Source organism: Pelodiscus sinensis, chromosome 14 (assembly GCF_052426305.1).
Source record: "Pelodiscus sinensis isolate ZL-2025 chromosome 14, ASM5242630v1, whole genome shotgun sequence".
Taxonomy (NCBI): domain Eukaryota; kingdom Metazoa; phylum Chordata; order Testudines; family Trionychidae; genus Pelodiscus; species Pelodiscus sinensis.
Window position 1 is genome coordinate 34,926,038 of NC_143065.1, and position 17,306 is coordinate 34,943,343.

The 17,306-nt window shown below is 40.0% G+C and overlaps 1 protein-coding gene across 5 annotated transcripts in view; it reads left to right on the forward strand.

Moving 5' to 3' along the window:
• Positions 1-15,934, forward strand: part of MCTP2 (multiple C2 and transmembrane domain containing 2) — a 184,733-nt gene extending 168,799 nt beyond the window's left edge. For all 5 annotated transcript variants that reach the window (XM_014575411.4, XM_014575410.4, XM_025186568.3 and 2 more), the window contains 4 exons: positions 2,777-2,886; positions 5,346-5,455; positions 9,861-9,958; positions 12,991-15,934. In XM_014575411.4, coding sequence (XP_014430897.3) covers positions 2,777-2,886; positions 5,346-5,455; positions 9,861-9,958; positions 12,991-13,059 — 387 coding nt within the window. In that variant the 3' untranslated portion in view covers positions 13,060-15,934. The remainder of the gene's footprint in view (positions 1-2,776; positions 2,887-5,345; positions 5,456-9,860; positions 9,959-12,990) is intronic.
• Positions 15,935-17,306: the final 1,372 nt, after the last annotated feature.

Below are 17,306 nucleotides of genomic sequence, written 5' to 3' on the forward strand. Positions count from 1 at the left end.
ACACGTGGATGCACACTTTTCTGTCTGTGTTTTGTATTACAACTTGGATATGGCACTGTCTTGCTTTGACTTTATATGGGTGTGCTTGCATGTATGTGTTAGGTAAGAAAACGCATACAATGGCTATTACAGCCTTCAGAATGAATCAGTGTTTTGTTTTTCTAAGGCCGCTCGATTACTTCTGCTGAAGATATGTTGCGTGCGTTAAACTGTGTTATCACCACATTCCGTAGCTCAATCTGAGATGTGTAAATAAAGTCAGCATGATGCAGAAAGTGCTGCAAGATTATTTTACAACTCTGGGCAGCAAGAGTAGGCTTGCCCTGGAAGATCACTTCTGGAAATTTTTTGCCTTCTCTTTCGATTAACTACAAGTTGGACACTAGTATGTAAAGTGCATATCAGCAATGTACAAATATTTTAAAACAACCATGACATCATTTAATTCTGACCCTAACAAGGTTATAATGGACCCATGTGAAAATGACTTTTTATTTTTTCTATGTTGTCACTACATGGTTATTTTGTTCTGGATCATTTCACTTTCAAGAGATTTCATTTTTTGTTTTAAAAACAATTGTGTGAAAGTACTCTTTCAGTACCCAAATGTGATATTTAAAATTCTACTTCTTTTTATTGCTAAGTGACTTATAGCTAAAAGGAATATCCAAATATTTAATTTTTCATCACTAATTTTTATTAGGAATGTTTGTTTACAATTTACTTTGTGACAAAAAAAGACATTCTTTAAAAAAGATATGGAGTGGAGGAGGAAGCGACATCTAGCTGTTGTCTAAGGGGTTTTTGATTTGGCATAGCATCACCATAGCAGGATCTGTGGAAAGGGTGTTTGCCTCACATATACACAAACTCCTCCCCAAGTGACCTCCTGCTACAAGGGAAGTAGTGATGAATGTTCTACCATGCCAGCTGATGGCAGTGGACCCTTCCATTCCACTGGAACCAAGAGCAACTGTGTGGCAGAGGGTAGTGATGTGAAGAGGCAGAAATATAGGGCAGTTCCATGTGTGAGTATGTGTGGGGCCCCAGATTACCCTCATATGGCTCTAGTAAATGGGGAAACAGGTGATCATGCCAGAAGCTAGTAGCACCAGTCTTACAGGCTCCCCCCCCCCCCCCCACCCATGTTGGGCTTTAATTGGTTAAAACACCTTCTCACTAAAATGCAATGTAAAATCTGTATCTATAGGGGTTGAATTTTGCACACTAGAATGTTTTGTACACATGCTAGAATGTCTGTAGTCATATCAACACACATGGAAAGAAATGCAATGTTAACACTAAAATTGTATCTTTTCCATGGCTGAAACATTCTGATTTTTTAATACAATCTTTTCTTTCTTTTTATTGCTGCACATTGGGTTCCTGTAATCCTGTGGACTAAAATAAGCAGTAAGCAATGTGATTTCAAAATGGCATCTGTAAAAGAAATGTATTATTTTCCTTTAACTTTTTCACCAAAAGAAAAGGAACATTTCTGCAGCAGAATGCTTATTTCATGACCAAAACTGAAAAGTCCAAAGCTTGAAGAGCTCTGAATGCAAATGGCAAAGTTTATAGTTTTGCAGAGGGTTGGAATCTTTAGGATTTGAGATTTGGAATTGTAATGTGTCTCCAACTCAAATCACTAAATACTTTGCTTTTGGGTTTGCATGGAAATACTGGTGTAGCAAAAGCATTGGTTATATATGAGTTTATACAGGGCGTGGATAACAAGGATTGCTGAAAACAAATGGACGGGAAGACTCTCTTGAATGGACAGGTGTTTGTGGTGGCAAGTGGACCTTGTTAGAGTGTTTCATGGTATTATTGGTCTAATCATAATAAAGAAATTTGGACATTGCATGATAAGAGGAAAGAATGTCAGAGAGGAAAATCAGATCTCTAGCACAGCCCTTGTTCTAAAGTTCAGCAGAAGTGATTTGAGTTAACATATGACATGCCCAAAGGTAGATCTGTAAACCTGATGCTGTTTTTTTGTAGCCAGACTTGTTCATTAACACTTACTGACCAAAATTGGTGAAGGCATGTTGGGTGGTTGGGAGAGATCAACCCAAGAGACTAGAAATAATTTAACTTTACATTTCGTCTCTTGACACTTATTTGTGTGTAGAATAATGTAATTTATGTCAAAAAGGCTATGAAGCCTGTTTTTAGCAGGGCATCAGATGAAGAATGGTTTCATCCAAAGAATGTGGGAACTCATTGTGTCGTATATTGTGTTTGCTTCAGAAAACCATCGCCTAATTTTGCTGAATTTGTACACACTTTAGTTGTAGTTGCTTCTAAGTATCTGAGTGGGCTTGAGCCTGAAAGACTCTGAGCACTTGCAATTTCAGTAGGAGTGACAGATCCTCAGCATCTCTCTTAATCTGGCTCTCAATACAGAATTTAGTGCAGCTCAGCCTCAAGCAAGTCTTGTAGGCGTGGTATGAGATGTATTTAATTGGCAGGCCTCTGTGGGATAGATTATCTAAATTATCAATGTTGAAAACTGGGGTCTTGAAAAAGAACTTTGCTCTCCTAAGAGAGTGTGTGTATGGAGGGGAGAGAAGCACAGAGTAATATAGTATATTATAAATGGACTTTAACTACTACGTGTACTCTTTCCTCCTCCCAAACTACTGTGTGTATTCTCTCCTGCTCCCAACTGAACACATACAGGTGTGGATATGAAAATCTATTCTGTACCCATTCTGTGTATGAACACATCAGGAAATGCAGAATACGTAAAACATTTGGTTTACTTTTTCAGGAATCCGAGAAAAAGGGATTAATTGAAAGAATCCACATGGTCCAGGATATTGTTATAACAGTTCAAAACATTTTAGAAGAAATAGCATCATTTGGAGAGAGAATTAAAAAGTAAGTGAACGATGTTTTGCTGCCAACTCATAAATTCCTCCCTCAGAGAGTAGCTGGGAGTTGCAGGGGAAGAGACCAGCCAGGCCTGGCTTTGTTTCTTCTCCACAGTGATGGTACAGGTTGAATCTCTCTAGTCTGGCTTTCTCTGGTTTATCAACATCCATGGTCCAGCATGTTTTTACCTAGCTGGATGGCCCCTTAGTCATGGGTGTGGCCAAGTGTGCCCGGTCCCATAGAGTTTGTTTACAGCCACTAGTCCTGGCTCTGTGTTCTGTGCTGTTATTCAGTGCTAATTTACCTAAATGTATTCTAAGAGCCCAGTAAACAGTGGAAGTGTTCGTAATTCTGCTAGACAATATTGTGCTCCTGTGGTTTGGCAAATTCTCTGGTCTGATACCAGTCAGGTCCCAAGGGTTCAACCTGTATCACAGAAAACAGTTCAAAGCAGAGAGGAGAAAAATAATCATCAGCAGCCCTACTTCTCAGCTATCCCCTGTGTCCTGCCCTCAAACCTCTTTCTTATCTACCCTCCTGGGTGGGGATAGGCACGGGGGACTCTGACCTGTGGTCAAGGGAAAGTGCTGCTGGAAGGAGGTGATCACAAAGGTGCATTTGAGTGTTATTCCTCTTTCTCATCCACTGTCTTTGAACTGAGGTGACGATTAATGCTTGAAGTTTCTTTCCCATTGGACCCCTCCTAGGCTGGACCTATGGGTTAACTGTTGCTTGTCACCCCTATCTTGTGCCTTGAAGTGCTTCTCCATACTTCCTGCTGCCATGTGGGAACCTCGATAGTCCTGAGGTATTGTTGCATTTGGAGCTATAGGAAAAATTGCAGACTGCTCCCAGGGCTGAGATCCTCAGGAGGTCCTTTATCATTTGTCACTACAGAAGTCACTTAGTTGATGCATTACACCAGGAAGCATGGAGATGGGGGGAGGAGGGGAGCTCCCTAAATAACTTTCCTACACATACACATTTGTTTTTTGTAATGACACCCATAGTGGAGAAAAACTGAAGTATAACTGACCCTCGCTACTTTTCTCTTTTTAACACAAAGTGGTTGTCTGTAACAGAGCCATGCTTAAATAAGGAGCTGGGTTGGGGCTAAAAATATATCAAATCCATGTGTATTGGTTCCACTCCCTCCACCCCAGCTGTGGTAGAAATGGCCAGGAGATGTATTCCGCTCCATGAACAGGGTACTGTTCTGTCCAGCTGCATGGCAGGAAGGCTCAAAGTGCTTAAACACTATTAATTCTGGTATTTATGTTGGTAACAATGATCTTAAAGAACCCATTGGTATTAATGTGGATGCCCTATGTAATTCCCAAGGAATTCCATTGTAATTAAAAAATGATGTACCATTAAAAAATTGCTACCAAAGTTGTTTTTTAAAATGATAGACCAATTTGTGCCAGAGTTCTGTCTGTCACTCTGACTGTGTAATTCGAAGGATTTCTCTGAATTTAACTATATTGAGCTGTCTTGGGATTTGGTTTTTGCTTTTTGAGTCAAGCTACGCAGTTGTGCAATAATTGTGGGAGTCCTTTCACTCTTATCTTCTCTTAATGTTTTTAACGTCTATGGTGGCATTCAACTATTTTCCTCCTTCTATACGTTTTGTGTGTGAGATGAAGATCTTCTTATTTTATATCCTGATGTAGTTCTGAGTGGGCCTCCTTGACTCTCTCTTCACCTTCATTGTGATGTTGAAGGTGCCCACAGACAATCCATGTAATGCAAGGACACCCAGATCTGAAACTCCCCCCATGCATGGACAAATGCCTTTGTTCTGCAGTTTGCTCAAAGTTTAGCTGCTGTTGCCAAGGAACAGATGGAGATCAGAGATGTGACAGAAGGGCCACAGGGTAACTCTGAGGAGGCAATAAATAGCAGCATTGAGTTATTTCACCACTAGCTATGCCATATGTGGTCTAGGTCAGTAGTCACCTGGCTGTATCATGACCTGAGTGAAATAAACTTCACTTTTCAGTCTTGTTCCTAACACATTATTGTCCCCAGCATAGTGACAGAAGCTATTATCAGTCTCACTAGAGACTAAAGACTGACTGGCTGTGGTGACTGCATTACTCCTTTACCTTTGCTCGTGGTCCTTCCAAAATAAGTCTGAATCACTTTGGTGATGTGGATAGGCTTGGACTGCTGCTGACTTACTCTATTTAACGTGTGACAGTCCCCTAAATAAAAATAATAATGGATTGGTAAAAGTTGAAGAAATGAAAGGAGATATGTAGACTCCAGAGACTATTCCCCTTGTCGCATCCAGCTGCAGAAATCTCTGTCTCTGTCTTCCAAAGGCTCTGTACTTTTCTCTACAGTTTATTTATATGCATTGAATATTGCAGAAAGAGTCATTGAGTTCTTAATGGACTGTAAATTATAGACAGCATTTAAGATCAGTAACACTGAAGAGGTTTTCTTGTTGTTATTTACAGCACATTGAACTGGACAGTGCCTTTCCTCTCAGTCCTGGCCTGCTTGGTACTGACCGCAGCGACCATTATTTTATATTTCATACCATTGAGGTACATTGTTTTAATCTGGGGTAAGTACACCACAATGTTGCATTTGCAAAAGAATAATCCAATATTAATATATGAGAGAATTTATAAACTTTCTGTCACAGAACTCAGATGTCTGGGGTGGGCATTCTGAGGATAATAAACACTCCATAAGCCTTGGTGGAAATGACCACTTGTACCAGAAGTTCATCTTTCTACTAATAGACTAAGAAGTTACCTACTCTGAGGTTTATCTTAAAATGTTCTCATGGTTACCCTAAGGGGAGCCTTTGTTCAGACAAAATGCTGCCAGTGCCTTTCGTGCTGAGTTACCTAGCTATGCACTGAGCAGAATAAGATGCCAGAGGTTGAAAGGCTATTGCTGCATAGCATCTACAGAGGTGATTGGGGAATGAAGGGAATGTGAGAAGGAACATCCTGGAAGAATCATCTGGCCTTGGTATCCATGAACTGACTAGAAGTATCCGAATGGTTTAAGCACTAAAGAGCCAATCCTGCAAGATGACAAACTTCAGGAGTTGAGGGTGCTCAGATTGCTAGAGGCACTTACCATATTTCTGGACTCGAAGAGGGATAGAGAGGAATTGGTCCATGGGGTGTAAAAGAGGAAGGCTAAGTTTTGCTAGTGTGAAAATTGAAAAGTGGGGAGGGTGGAAAATGGGTGGAAAACAGTGTTTCACAAGGCCAAGACTTTATACTGCAAAGCCTGCAACAAAGCCACTTCCCTGGGACCAGGCTGGCAGGGGCAGCCCGCTTTGCACCTGTGGAGAAGGCTTAGCTGCCATACGTGCGAAGCTGCCTCCGGGAGCAGGGCCAGCAGGAGCTGCTGACTCCAATTCTGGAGAGGAGGCTTTGCTACTGCAGTGAAGATGCCTCTCGGGGTATGGAACCAGCAACCCCTGCCAGCCCTGCTTAAAGGGAGGCAGCATGTAACCTGTGGGAGGGACCAGGCTGGGCCCACCATGGAGAGCGGCTACTCTAGCCAGCCGGAGCAGCCCCTGCTTGGGGGTGGGTCCTACGAGGCTGGAGCAGCCTTCTGCATGGCTCAGGCGGGGAGTTGCCCAGCCCCTATTGGTTAACCAAAACCGGTAAGCCTCACTCATTAAGGGTGAAACTTACTGGTTAACCTTTTACATCCCTACTCACAATGCAGCATTTAAAATAATAATATATTGTGATTGTGTTTTGCTGCTCCTTCCTTTAGTGGTGTATTTGAGCTGATGTTCAGTGTTCTGTGTCGTGTCCTGTTCTCACTGCCCATTATAAAGAAGCCAGGCACAAATTACAGGCCTGATTTTCAATGGGTCTGCAGCTTTTGTGTCTGATTTGGAACTAGGGAATATAATTTTTTAGGAAAAACCCCATTGTGTGCAGACTTATGTCTGCACAAATGAGCTCAATCTGAAAATCAGACTCTTTATGTATCTTGGTAATAAGAGACAGGTCATTTTTTTTTCTCAGAATGTTTTTGTCACCCTTCATCAGTTTCTTTGGTTATTTAAAATGCTAAATCTGGAGCAAGCGAACAAAAACCAGAGGGCAGGGTAGCCTCATTGAACAACTTTGCAAGGTCACCCCATCAATGTTACTGTATGCTTCTGGACAGTGGTCAGCCCTGATTAATTTTATAGTGCTGAAGCGTCCACTAACGTCACTATTACATTAGGAAATGGAGATGAGGAGGGTGAGTGGATGATATGTCAAAAGCTGGAGCTGGGAGAAAAACAATAACATAAATGATTAAATTCCACAAAAGTGCGAATAAAAAGGAGAGTGGGAGTGAGAGGAGATTACTGTGAGGTAAAAGTTCAGTAACAATATGTTTCTGCCTCAATGTGGAAGACATCCAGAGTACACCACGGCTATACGTCCAGTCAACATCATCTAGACTGACAGGCCCTTCAAATATGATACATGTTAAACAACTACCCTGTGGCAAGGCCTCAAAAGACCTTATGGTATTTTCTGTTTTTAAAAATCAGGTACACAGAAAATTGTGTTGGCATTTTGCTGCAAGAATATAGCTTAAAAGCTGCATTCATATGTGAAGCAGGTACATTTGAGAGAGAGAGAGTGAGCACAAGGGAGGGAGAGAATAGAAGTCACTGGATTTGAAACCATATGCAGAGAAATTGCTGCGAAGTTTTAGCTTGGGTTGTGATTAGATTAGGCACTTTTGACCTCTTTCTTTGCTGATAGGATACCAATACCCTAATTTTCAAGATGCATTATTGTTTGCTGTCCTTTTTCTTAATAGTATTCAGCTCTGCTGTGGCACATTTCTGCCTTCCATCTAAAAAGCTTGCTAGTCAGGAGGATAAGCCATATTACAAATGCTTATATCCAAATGGAGAAACTGAGGCAAAGAGAAGTTGAGTGCCTTGTCAAAACTGACAATGGCTGAGCAGAGAATAGAGCCCACATCTCTGAATCCCAATCCTGGGCCTTGCTCATGTCGTTGCTCAGAAAATAGGCTGGCTCAAGATTCCCTTGGATACCTGTTAGGTCTTGTCCACACTAAATGGAAGAGCGACGCTGCTGCAATTGATCTTCCAGAATTCGATTTAGCAAGTCTAGTTAAGACTTGCTAAATCGAATTCAGAGGTTGCCTCCACCAGTGTCCAGTACTCCTGCTCTTGCCAGGAATAAGGGAAGCCAATGTTGGCTCTCATTCACCTCCGGCTATGGGGATGCCGCCAAACTCAGCTTAAAGTATTCTTAGTAGCTGCAATTGTGTACCTTAAGCCAAGCTGCTGGATCTAGTGTAGACCTGGCCTGAGTTAAAACTGTAAAACATGCCTTCACGACCTCCACTTCTACCCCCATGAGTAGATCTAGTCAGAAAATGCCATTTCTTCGAGACCTAAACAGTTCATTGAGAAGGGTCTCTCTTTTTTTTTTTTTTGGCAGGGGTGGGGAGAGGTATTTATTATTATCCTCTTCCAAACAAAAAATTCTGATTTTCTGAGTAGAAGTAACTTTTTGTTGTGGAAGGTAAGATAATTCAAGGACAGTAAATAATGGCAAAAACAAAATGTTGTGGAATTCTCAAAACAAAATATTTAAAGCAACCCAAATTAAATGTATTTAATGTTCTTGGTTAACAGACATTTTTGAGATTTTTAACTGTTTGGCCTGATTTGGGCCAGGAAAAAAATTTATATCGGACCTTTTTTATGGGATCAGAAAACTATTGTCTGCCCTGCTCTCCTGATGAGCCCTGGTTCCACTGACCGGACAATCTACAGTTTGGCTATTTCTGCAGAGCAAAGTAGGGCTATGTCTAGACTGTAGGCTTCTTTCGGAAGAAGCTTTTCCAGAAGAGAGCTTCTGGGAACACTTCTTTCAAAAGAGAGCATCTGCACTGCAAAAGCACAACAAAAAAGCAATGTGCTTTTTCGAAAGAGAGCGTCCACATTCATTAGCCACTATCTCGCATTTAAGTTCTGATTCCTGTGGATGGAGTGGCCATCAAGGCACGTGTGCTTTTTCCTGGAGGCCTCTTCTTTTGGAAAAAAAAACCCTCTTCCCCGCCTTTTTCATCTACACCCGCCTTCTTCTGAAAGAGCTCTTTCGGAAAAAGGCTTCCTCCTCAGAAAGAGGTTTACCTCTGTTGGTAAAACCCCTGCGTTCTTTCAATGTTCTGTCGAAAACGCAATTGCAGTGTGGACGTAAGTGTAGTTTTTCTGGAAAAACTCGCAGTATAACCATACACTCGGAGTGACTATGGTGGTGGTTCATAATTCAAGTTATCAACCGTAGTAAGCTCAAAAAATAAAATCCTAATAAGTTTTCACAGTTTCCCACAGCATCAAAGTACAATGAACATGTCAAATCTGGCTCTGCAATGAAAGGATCAAAAAGCTCTGAAACATGCTGGGAGAGGGTGGGGAATAGATTTCAAAGATTTCAGTAGCTTGCTTTTTCAAATTAAACAGAGGAAAACAAAAAACCAAAATTGTCCTCTGTCCCATTTTTCTCCTCATCCTCCAGCATTTCCCCCCAAGTTTCACGAGAGGACCACATTGGGTCTCACGGAAGCCTGTGTCCAGCTGGGATTCTGTATTTCAGAGCAGAATGGGCTATTTCTCTGCTCCCTCTTCCCCCTCCCCCCACTAAAAAACAGAAAAAAGCCTATGGGTTCCAGAATCTCCGTTTTTGCAGCTACTGTGTCTCCGCTGGTGTGGTAATGGGATTTTCACCACCCAAGTAAAGCAGAGACTTTTCTATAATAACTCCCTTTCCCTCCTTCCTTCCAAGAGGCAATCGTGAATGATTCCACATGACAGCAACATGTGCCTGACTTGAAGTCTAGTCATTGTTTTCACACTAATTTTTACTTGTGAATTCCTGCCCCTCCCTCCACCTGAGCAATTATAAATAAATAAATAAATAAATCGGGTTTGTATTTTTTTTGTTTTTTTTCAGGCATTAATAAATTTACTAAGAAGCTTAGAAATCCCTATTCCATAGACAATAATGAGTTACTGGATTTCCTCTCCAGAGTACCATCTGATGTTCAAAAAGTAAGTAATGAATGACCGCCACCAACAGGGGCATCAAGGCTCATGAAGCGCTGCCAGCGCTGTCCTTGTGGAATACAATGCTGAAGCATTTTGAGTAACAGAGATAAGGCATCAGGGAAATCCATAACTGGGGCAATGAATGTGAGCAAGAGGGGAGCTGAAAAACTTTGTTGGAAGCATAAGATGATTGAAGAATAAACTATCCTGAAAAGAGCTACTTAAATATGACCTGGAAATAACACTGCATGGTTACTGAGCTATAAGGTTTTTTTCACCTTTTTGCTCTGATGTTTGTATGGAGGGCAGGAGGATACAGTGTCTCTGAGGCTACGTCTACACTGTGGGTGTTTTGCGGAAGAGGAAATGCAAATGGGGCACTCATTTGCATATCTTGTGCTCTCGTTTGCATATCTTCCCATCCTTTTTGTGGAAGAGGTTTTTCCAATAAAAAGCCCTGTGTAGATGGGGCTATTTGTCGGGGAAAAAACCCTTTTGTGCAAGAGCCCTTTATTCCTCAAAAAATGAGGTTTGCAGGCTCTTGCACAAAAGGGTTTTTTTTTTCCCAAGAAGGGTATGTCTAGACTACATGCCTCTGTCGCCAGAGGCATGTAGATTAGACTACCAGGCATAGGAAAATGAAACGGCGATTTAAATAACTGCCGCTTCATTTAAATTTACATGGCTGCCGTGCTGAGCCGATCAGCTGTTTGTCGGCTTAGAACGGTAGTCTGGACGCGCGGGGGTCGACATCAAAGGCATTTGTCAACCTCCCAGGTATGCCTCCTGGGATGAGGTTTACCTGGGATGTCGACAAATGCCTTTGATGTCGACTGCGGAGCGTCCAGACTACCATGCTGAGCCAACAAACAGCTGATTGGCTCAGCGCGGCAGCCATGTAAATTTAAATGAAGCGGAGATTATTTAAATCACCGCTTCATTTTCCTATGCCTGGTAGTCTAATCTACATGCCTCTGTCGCCAGAGGCATGTAGTCTAGACGTACCCTAAATGGCCCCATCTACACAAGGCTTTTTATCTCAAAAACCTCTTCTGCAAAAAGGATCGAAGGAAGATATGTAAATGAGAGCGTGAGAGACTCAAATGAGCGCTCCATTTGCATTTTCTCTTCCGCAAAAAACCCTCAGTGTAGACATAGCCTGAGCGACAGAGAGAATCATCCAAAGAGGTTTACTGAATCCCTCATCTTCTCAAACAGGAGTGAGGGAGGTATTCCATGATTTTGTGTTTCTTGTGATCTGCCTTAGGCCATCTGCCATTCTAATTTCTTCTTTCCGTCCCACCTGAAACTTAAGATTTCCTTGGACAATGCTACACTCACTTTTTATTATACAAACTGGAGATCTGTATAAAATAACGTGTGATCAAGAAGATTGATCTTCCACTTGCATGGAATTATAACGTTCAGTCTATCCAGGGTCACCCTCCCCCACTTCAGTCATGTCTCTGTGTTCAATAATCTTGTCCAGCTGGCTGCAAATTATCTGAACAGTGGGTCTTTTAGAATGTCGAGATCTATTTATTTCTCTCGGCAGAAGGAAAATAGTCTTACTGGGTGGCAAATCGCACAAAGTAAAACAAAAGAAACAATCCTTTATGATCAGCCAGAATCTTATGACCTAGGACCCTGATTCTGCCAGCCTAAATCACAGTGAAATAGCTTTTTACTCCTCAGGCAACAGTACTTGCAGAGTAAGGTGCTGCTCACTGCACATAAGGGGATCACAGTCTAGCCCATAGTGATTTTACTCTGCTGAAGATTGGAAAATGATAGTTTCCATGCGGTGTCAATGCAGCCAGTAGAAACAAAGTTGGAAAAGGTTTTCATTGACATTTGTTTCAAGAGATCTCCAGATTGGTTGTTGCCAATGCTATAGCTAGACAAAAATATCTCTCTAGATTGCAAAAACAGCTAAACAGAAATAATCATAGAGACAGTAAGCTTAAGTGTATTTGTATTTTTGTTGCTGTTATAGAATGCATTGGATTTGCAGAGATGTTTTGCAGTTGTCCTTTTAATGTTTATAGTTAAAGATAAGCTGCTTTTTCTGTTTGTGTTCTATTTAAGATTTACATTAATAACATTTCCCTGAATGGTTTCTGTTTGATTGAACTCTTTAAGGATGGTCTGATGCTATTTTCTATGAGGAAGCGTTGGTAAAACATATATGAAGGGATCTACTTTCTTAGGGGAGCTTTGCCATAAATACTAAATAAATACTAAATAGTGAATTCATTTGGCATCTGATACAAAAATCTAATTAAAGCTGGCCCCAGGCAATATCAAAGCCATATCTGCCTGCTCCACATAACATGTTGCTAAAGCACCTTCGTTTCATTTTGCTAGAGACCTATGAATTAGAAAATACCCTTAATATCATAGCATGTTACTGTATGCTAGTAGCACATGGCCTGGACAAGAAGTATGGAATAGGCAGCATATTCTTTGCAAGATTCTTATAATTTCAATGGGGACACTTTTCAGTTATGCAGCAGGTAGTTTATGAATGGAAATTATACTACATCTAGATTTATCACGGATGTTTTAACCATTGTGTCGTGAATGAAATTGTGGGGAAGGAGGGAGAAATCTTTTTATTGGGGAAAATATTGTTCCTCTTTAAAATGATTAAGCATGTCTGTATACAGTTTTTAAGACCACTCTGACCTTACCAAATATTGGGACCCACTTGCTTTATCATTCCCAAGAGAGTCTTATTAGACTTCTAGGTTAATACAATAAAAAAAAGTCCATTTTGGCATTGCAGAGATCAGGTAGTGCCCCGTGCATCTCATTAGAACAATCTGCTTTTAATATTTTGGTTTCAAGAAATGATGCATGACTTCTCAAATCCTTCCTGCAATTAATCCCCCATGTTCCTGTGTTTAGAAAATGATTCATTACTTTTGAACCTTCCTTAGTTTCCCTTGGTTTTTCCTTAGGGAGCCATTAACACACACTGTAGTGGGCTAGAGTTACCTAACTGCAAACGTCATGTCTATTTGTTTTTACAGGTGCAGCATGCTGAATTGAAACCATACAGCAACTCCAGTTCCCTCAGGAAGAAATGGAGTGCTCTATAGGATGCAGACAGATTTTGGAATGCAACATCCCCCTCCATACACTCACATGGAAACACAAATTTTTTTCTCCCCACACCCTTTTTTCAGTTAAGATCAACATTCTTATAATAGCCATGGGCCCAGGATGGTTCTTCTGGAAAACATCTATTTTCTGATGTACACCTATCCTGAAAAGGCTTTCCTTTTGGCACAGGGGTCTAGCCCAACCAGAGCCAAGTGGAATGCATGGACAAATGAGTGGGTAGAGAAGAGCACAAATGTGTGTTTACTTCAGTTATTAGGGTAAGACTGAACATTGCAGCTCTTCCTCTTTGTATGTAGCAAGATATAATTCTGCTTCACATAGCAGATCAGTGAAGCTGATGTGAGGAGATGCTCTGACTTCATTTTTAACATATCCAAAAGATTTACTTTACAATATGACAGCTATTCTTGTCTGTTAAATCACAGCATGTAGAAGCGTTTAAACTCTGAATTAACAAGTCTGATACCCTGCTTCTGTTCAAGCAGTGTCTATTTTGAAAAGTTTTTTTATTATAATTACCAGAAACAGTTAGAAGCTCCCATAGTATCTCAACACTTCATCTAGCACTTATTTTTTTTAAAACTGCTATTAAATCCTTGATGCCAGAATTGTCTGGCATAAGGTCCATTGCTGGCAATGGAAAAACCAAGATCTCTTGTTGTTGAAGGGTTAAGAGAATCCTCAGACCTGAAAATACCATATTTCTGACTTGCTATTGATAATTCAATCTCATTAAGGTTTTTGGCATAACTGTTGCTTTTGTCTAAATCTGGAGATGTCAACACTACACCTCTTGAAGAAAAACACTTTATAGCCTTAAAGATGAAAGTGCTTGGGCAGGAGAAGAGCACTATGCCTAAAGCAGTAGTTGTGAATATGTTGCGTTACTGTAATTGTTCTCAAACTTGTGGTTCATCGACCATCAACGTTCTGTGGAGTTTTTCCTGGTGGTTCACAGACTGAAGAGATAAGAGAACCAAGCCATGAAGAACTGGTGTTTTAGTAGGGGATGTGGTCCCTGAGAAAATTTCAGTTCTCCCCCTAATGCAAGTCCTTATATTTCCTATCCACAGAACTCCATGTATTACAAAGTTGGGTATCCATTGTTACCCATTTCACAGATGGGGAAAACTGAGGCTATGTCTAAACTACACCCCTCTGTCGGCAGAGGGATGTAAATTAGATATTTCAAAAATGCAAATGAAGCGGGGTTTTAAATATCCCCATAATCGTGTCATGGCGCTGTTTCGAACAAGCATTATTTCGAAACTGAAACCGTAGTTTAGACGTGATTTTTTTCCAACAACTGGGTGCTTTGTAATCCTTGAATACAGGATCTTTCGAAAAAGCACCCCATTGTTGAAAAAACCGCATCTAAACCGAGGTTTCAGTTTCGAAATGGCGCTTGTTCGAAACAGCGCTATGACGCGATTATGCAAATGAAACATGAAATATTTAAATCCCCACTTCATTTGCACTTTCAAAACGTCTAATTTACATCCCTCTGCCGACAGAGAGGAAATAAGAGCACAAATTCCACTGACTTTCAAGGAAACTTGTGCTGCTAAATAACTTCAGCTGGTGCTGACTTGACTAGAACCTAAGCCTCTTGAAAAAGAAATTAAAGGAAACCATAGTAAAGAAATTAGGGAACCACAGGATACAGAGGACTTGAAAATGCACTATTTAGAAATAAACTGATTAATCAATGTCTATAAATATAGGCCTGAGGATTTCCTGCCTACCTTTATTGGCAGCTCTGTCTTGAACAGTTATATTATGGTGTCCAGCACTGAATAAGGAATGTAATAGTGATAGCTAATGAATTATTACTCATTCAGTAATTTCCTAATAGTTTATTTTTCAAAGTATTTTTAACAATGTTTACAGTGCCTTAATTGAGGGAGAGGAATTTTCTTCATGTAAGATTTAATTTTATAAACAAGGTGTTTCACTGAGATATCATGTTGTAGGTATATATGTAAGAGTAGAAAATAAATGACCCCTCATTTCAAAAGGAAATGTGTGTTTTGTACAGAGGTACACATACATAAATAGTGTATATGTGTATATATATGTATATGAATTTATATATATATATATGTGTGTGTGTGTGTATTTTGTGAGTGTATCTCACATACACATGCGCAGACATTTAGAATGCAGTTTAAAAATCTTCAAGGAAAATGTTTATGAAAAATGCCAAAAATTCTAAAGCTTATCATTTTGTGTCTGGTCTTTTTCATTTTGTATCTTTCCCGGCATGTCTTTCTGGCTGAGTCAGATCTCTGCATGATTTGATTTACTTCAAGTTAATGAAGCTGGTTGGAAAGAGCCTTGTAGAAATTATAAAAGCTCCAGTAAATCTATTTGTTCATACAGTAGATATCCACCGACCCCCTTTTTTTAAACCAGTTACTCAGTCTTCTGTGTAAACAATGCCTCATTGTCTCCATCTAAACTACCATCTAGTTTATCATACTATAGCCTATTATTTGGAAGGACAAAACTCTGAGATTTTGAACACAAATGTGAGATCTGTCCATTCATTTGAATGAAAACATTCCAAAGCAGCAAGCATATCTTATTTGTTTAGAAGGCGGGACCAATATTTTAATATTTTTTTCTATAGAATATTTTAGATTAACTGATTTCTGTTCAGGAGACAGGGTAATGTCTATTTTTTTAAAATTGTAAGTGTGCCAAATTCCAGACTATTTTGTATTAGTCTATTATGCTGGAGACACCCAAAAGTGAGAGTTTTGCTATGTTCCACTTCCCACATGTATTGCAATGTGCTATTTGTTATGGTAAATATTTGAAGTGCAATAAACACTTGATTTTAAGTTGCTTTGTTTTTAATTAATCTAATCAGAATATATATTTCCAGTTCAATGTAGAACATTTACCGTGGTACAATACTTAACATTTGACCATATAAAGTAAGCACAGTATATAAGTACATGTCTTGACAGGAAGGAAGTTCAGTCTAACAATAAGAGCAATGAATAGGGATTTGTAATGGAAGCCATGCTGCCATGGGAAACAGACTGATGGGGAGGAAATAGTCATCTGCACAAATCCAAACAAATATCCTATCGTCTGCAGGATTGATCTCTGGAACTCAGATCATCCACAGGTTTGGAGGGTTTCTTCCCCTTGACTTATGGAGTTCTCTAGTCTTCACTTACAGGAGCTAGCCTTGGATGATTAATTGTTCCACATTCAAATGACCAATCTTCAACCTCACTACTTTTCACTTGATCCAGAAGGGTGGGGTATGTTTTTGTTTTAAAAATCACACTCAAGTCACAGTTGGTATAGGTGCTGTATTGTTCATTTGCTATTGGAAGGTGTTGATATAATAGAAATACCAATACACATATAATAGTATTCACATCCCAAACTCTCGTAGGATGCGTCTACACAGCACCCTAAACTCAAAATAAGATGCTCAAATGGTGTATCTTATTTTGATTGAATTTTAAAATAGCGTATTTTAAAATTTGGCGCGTCTACACATCACCAAGTTTCAACATAACGTGCTATTTCGAGACATTCCTTACCCTTGTGGAAAGAGAGTTACAGGGATGCTGAAATAGCGGGGCTGCTATTTTGAGATCGATCTCAAAATAGCGGACACATTTGAAATACTGTGTAGACGTACCCTTCCTGTCATAATGCATTCAAAAACACAAACCTGACTTTGAGTCCAAACTAGAGAGGAGTTGGAAGCAGTGCACACGTGTACATATACACTTCATGGACAGTTGTGCAAATATCAGATCTGATGGGTACCCAGGAGTCAAATATTTCTGCATACGTTCAGCCAAACACTAGCTGCTTCTAAAAAGTTGGGTTTTGTAAATGCACCTAAAGTCCATTTTCCTTGAACATTTGTATTGGTTAAGTTCTACCATTAAAACACTAAACCTGGAAACCAGGCAAATAAAGCTTGTTAACTCGGAATAAAGAGCATTAATTTTAAGTGTGAAACAAATATTGACAGATTTCTTTGGTGGGAAGGGAGAAGCTGAGGGGCAGGTATTTGCCATGCTTTTATTTTAACCTTAAGCAGTTCCATGGCAGAGTGGTAGGGCATTATGAAAGTTGAGACCTGTAAGGGGTGATTGGGTTGTTTGGTTTGAGGGGGCTGCTTTTTTAACTCATGACATACAAAATGATCTGTTAGAAACCATTGTTGGGGTGGTGGTTGTTTTTT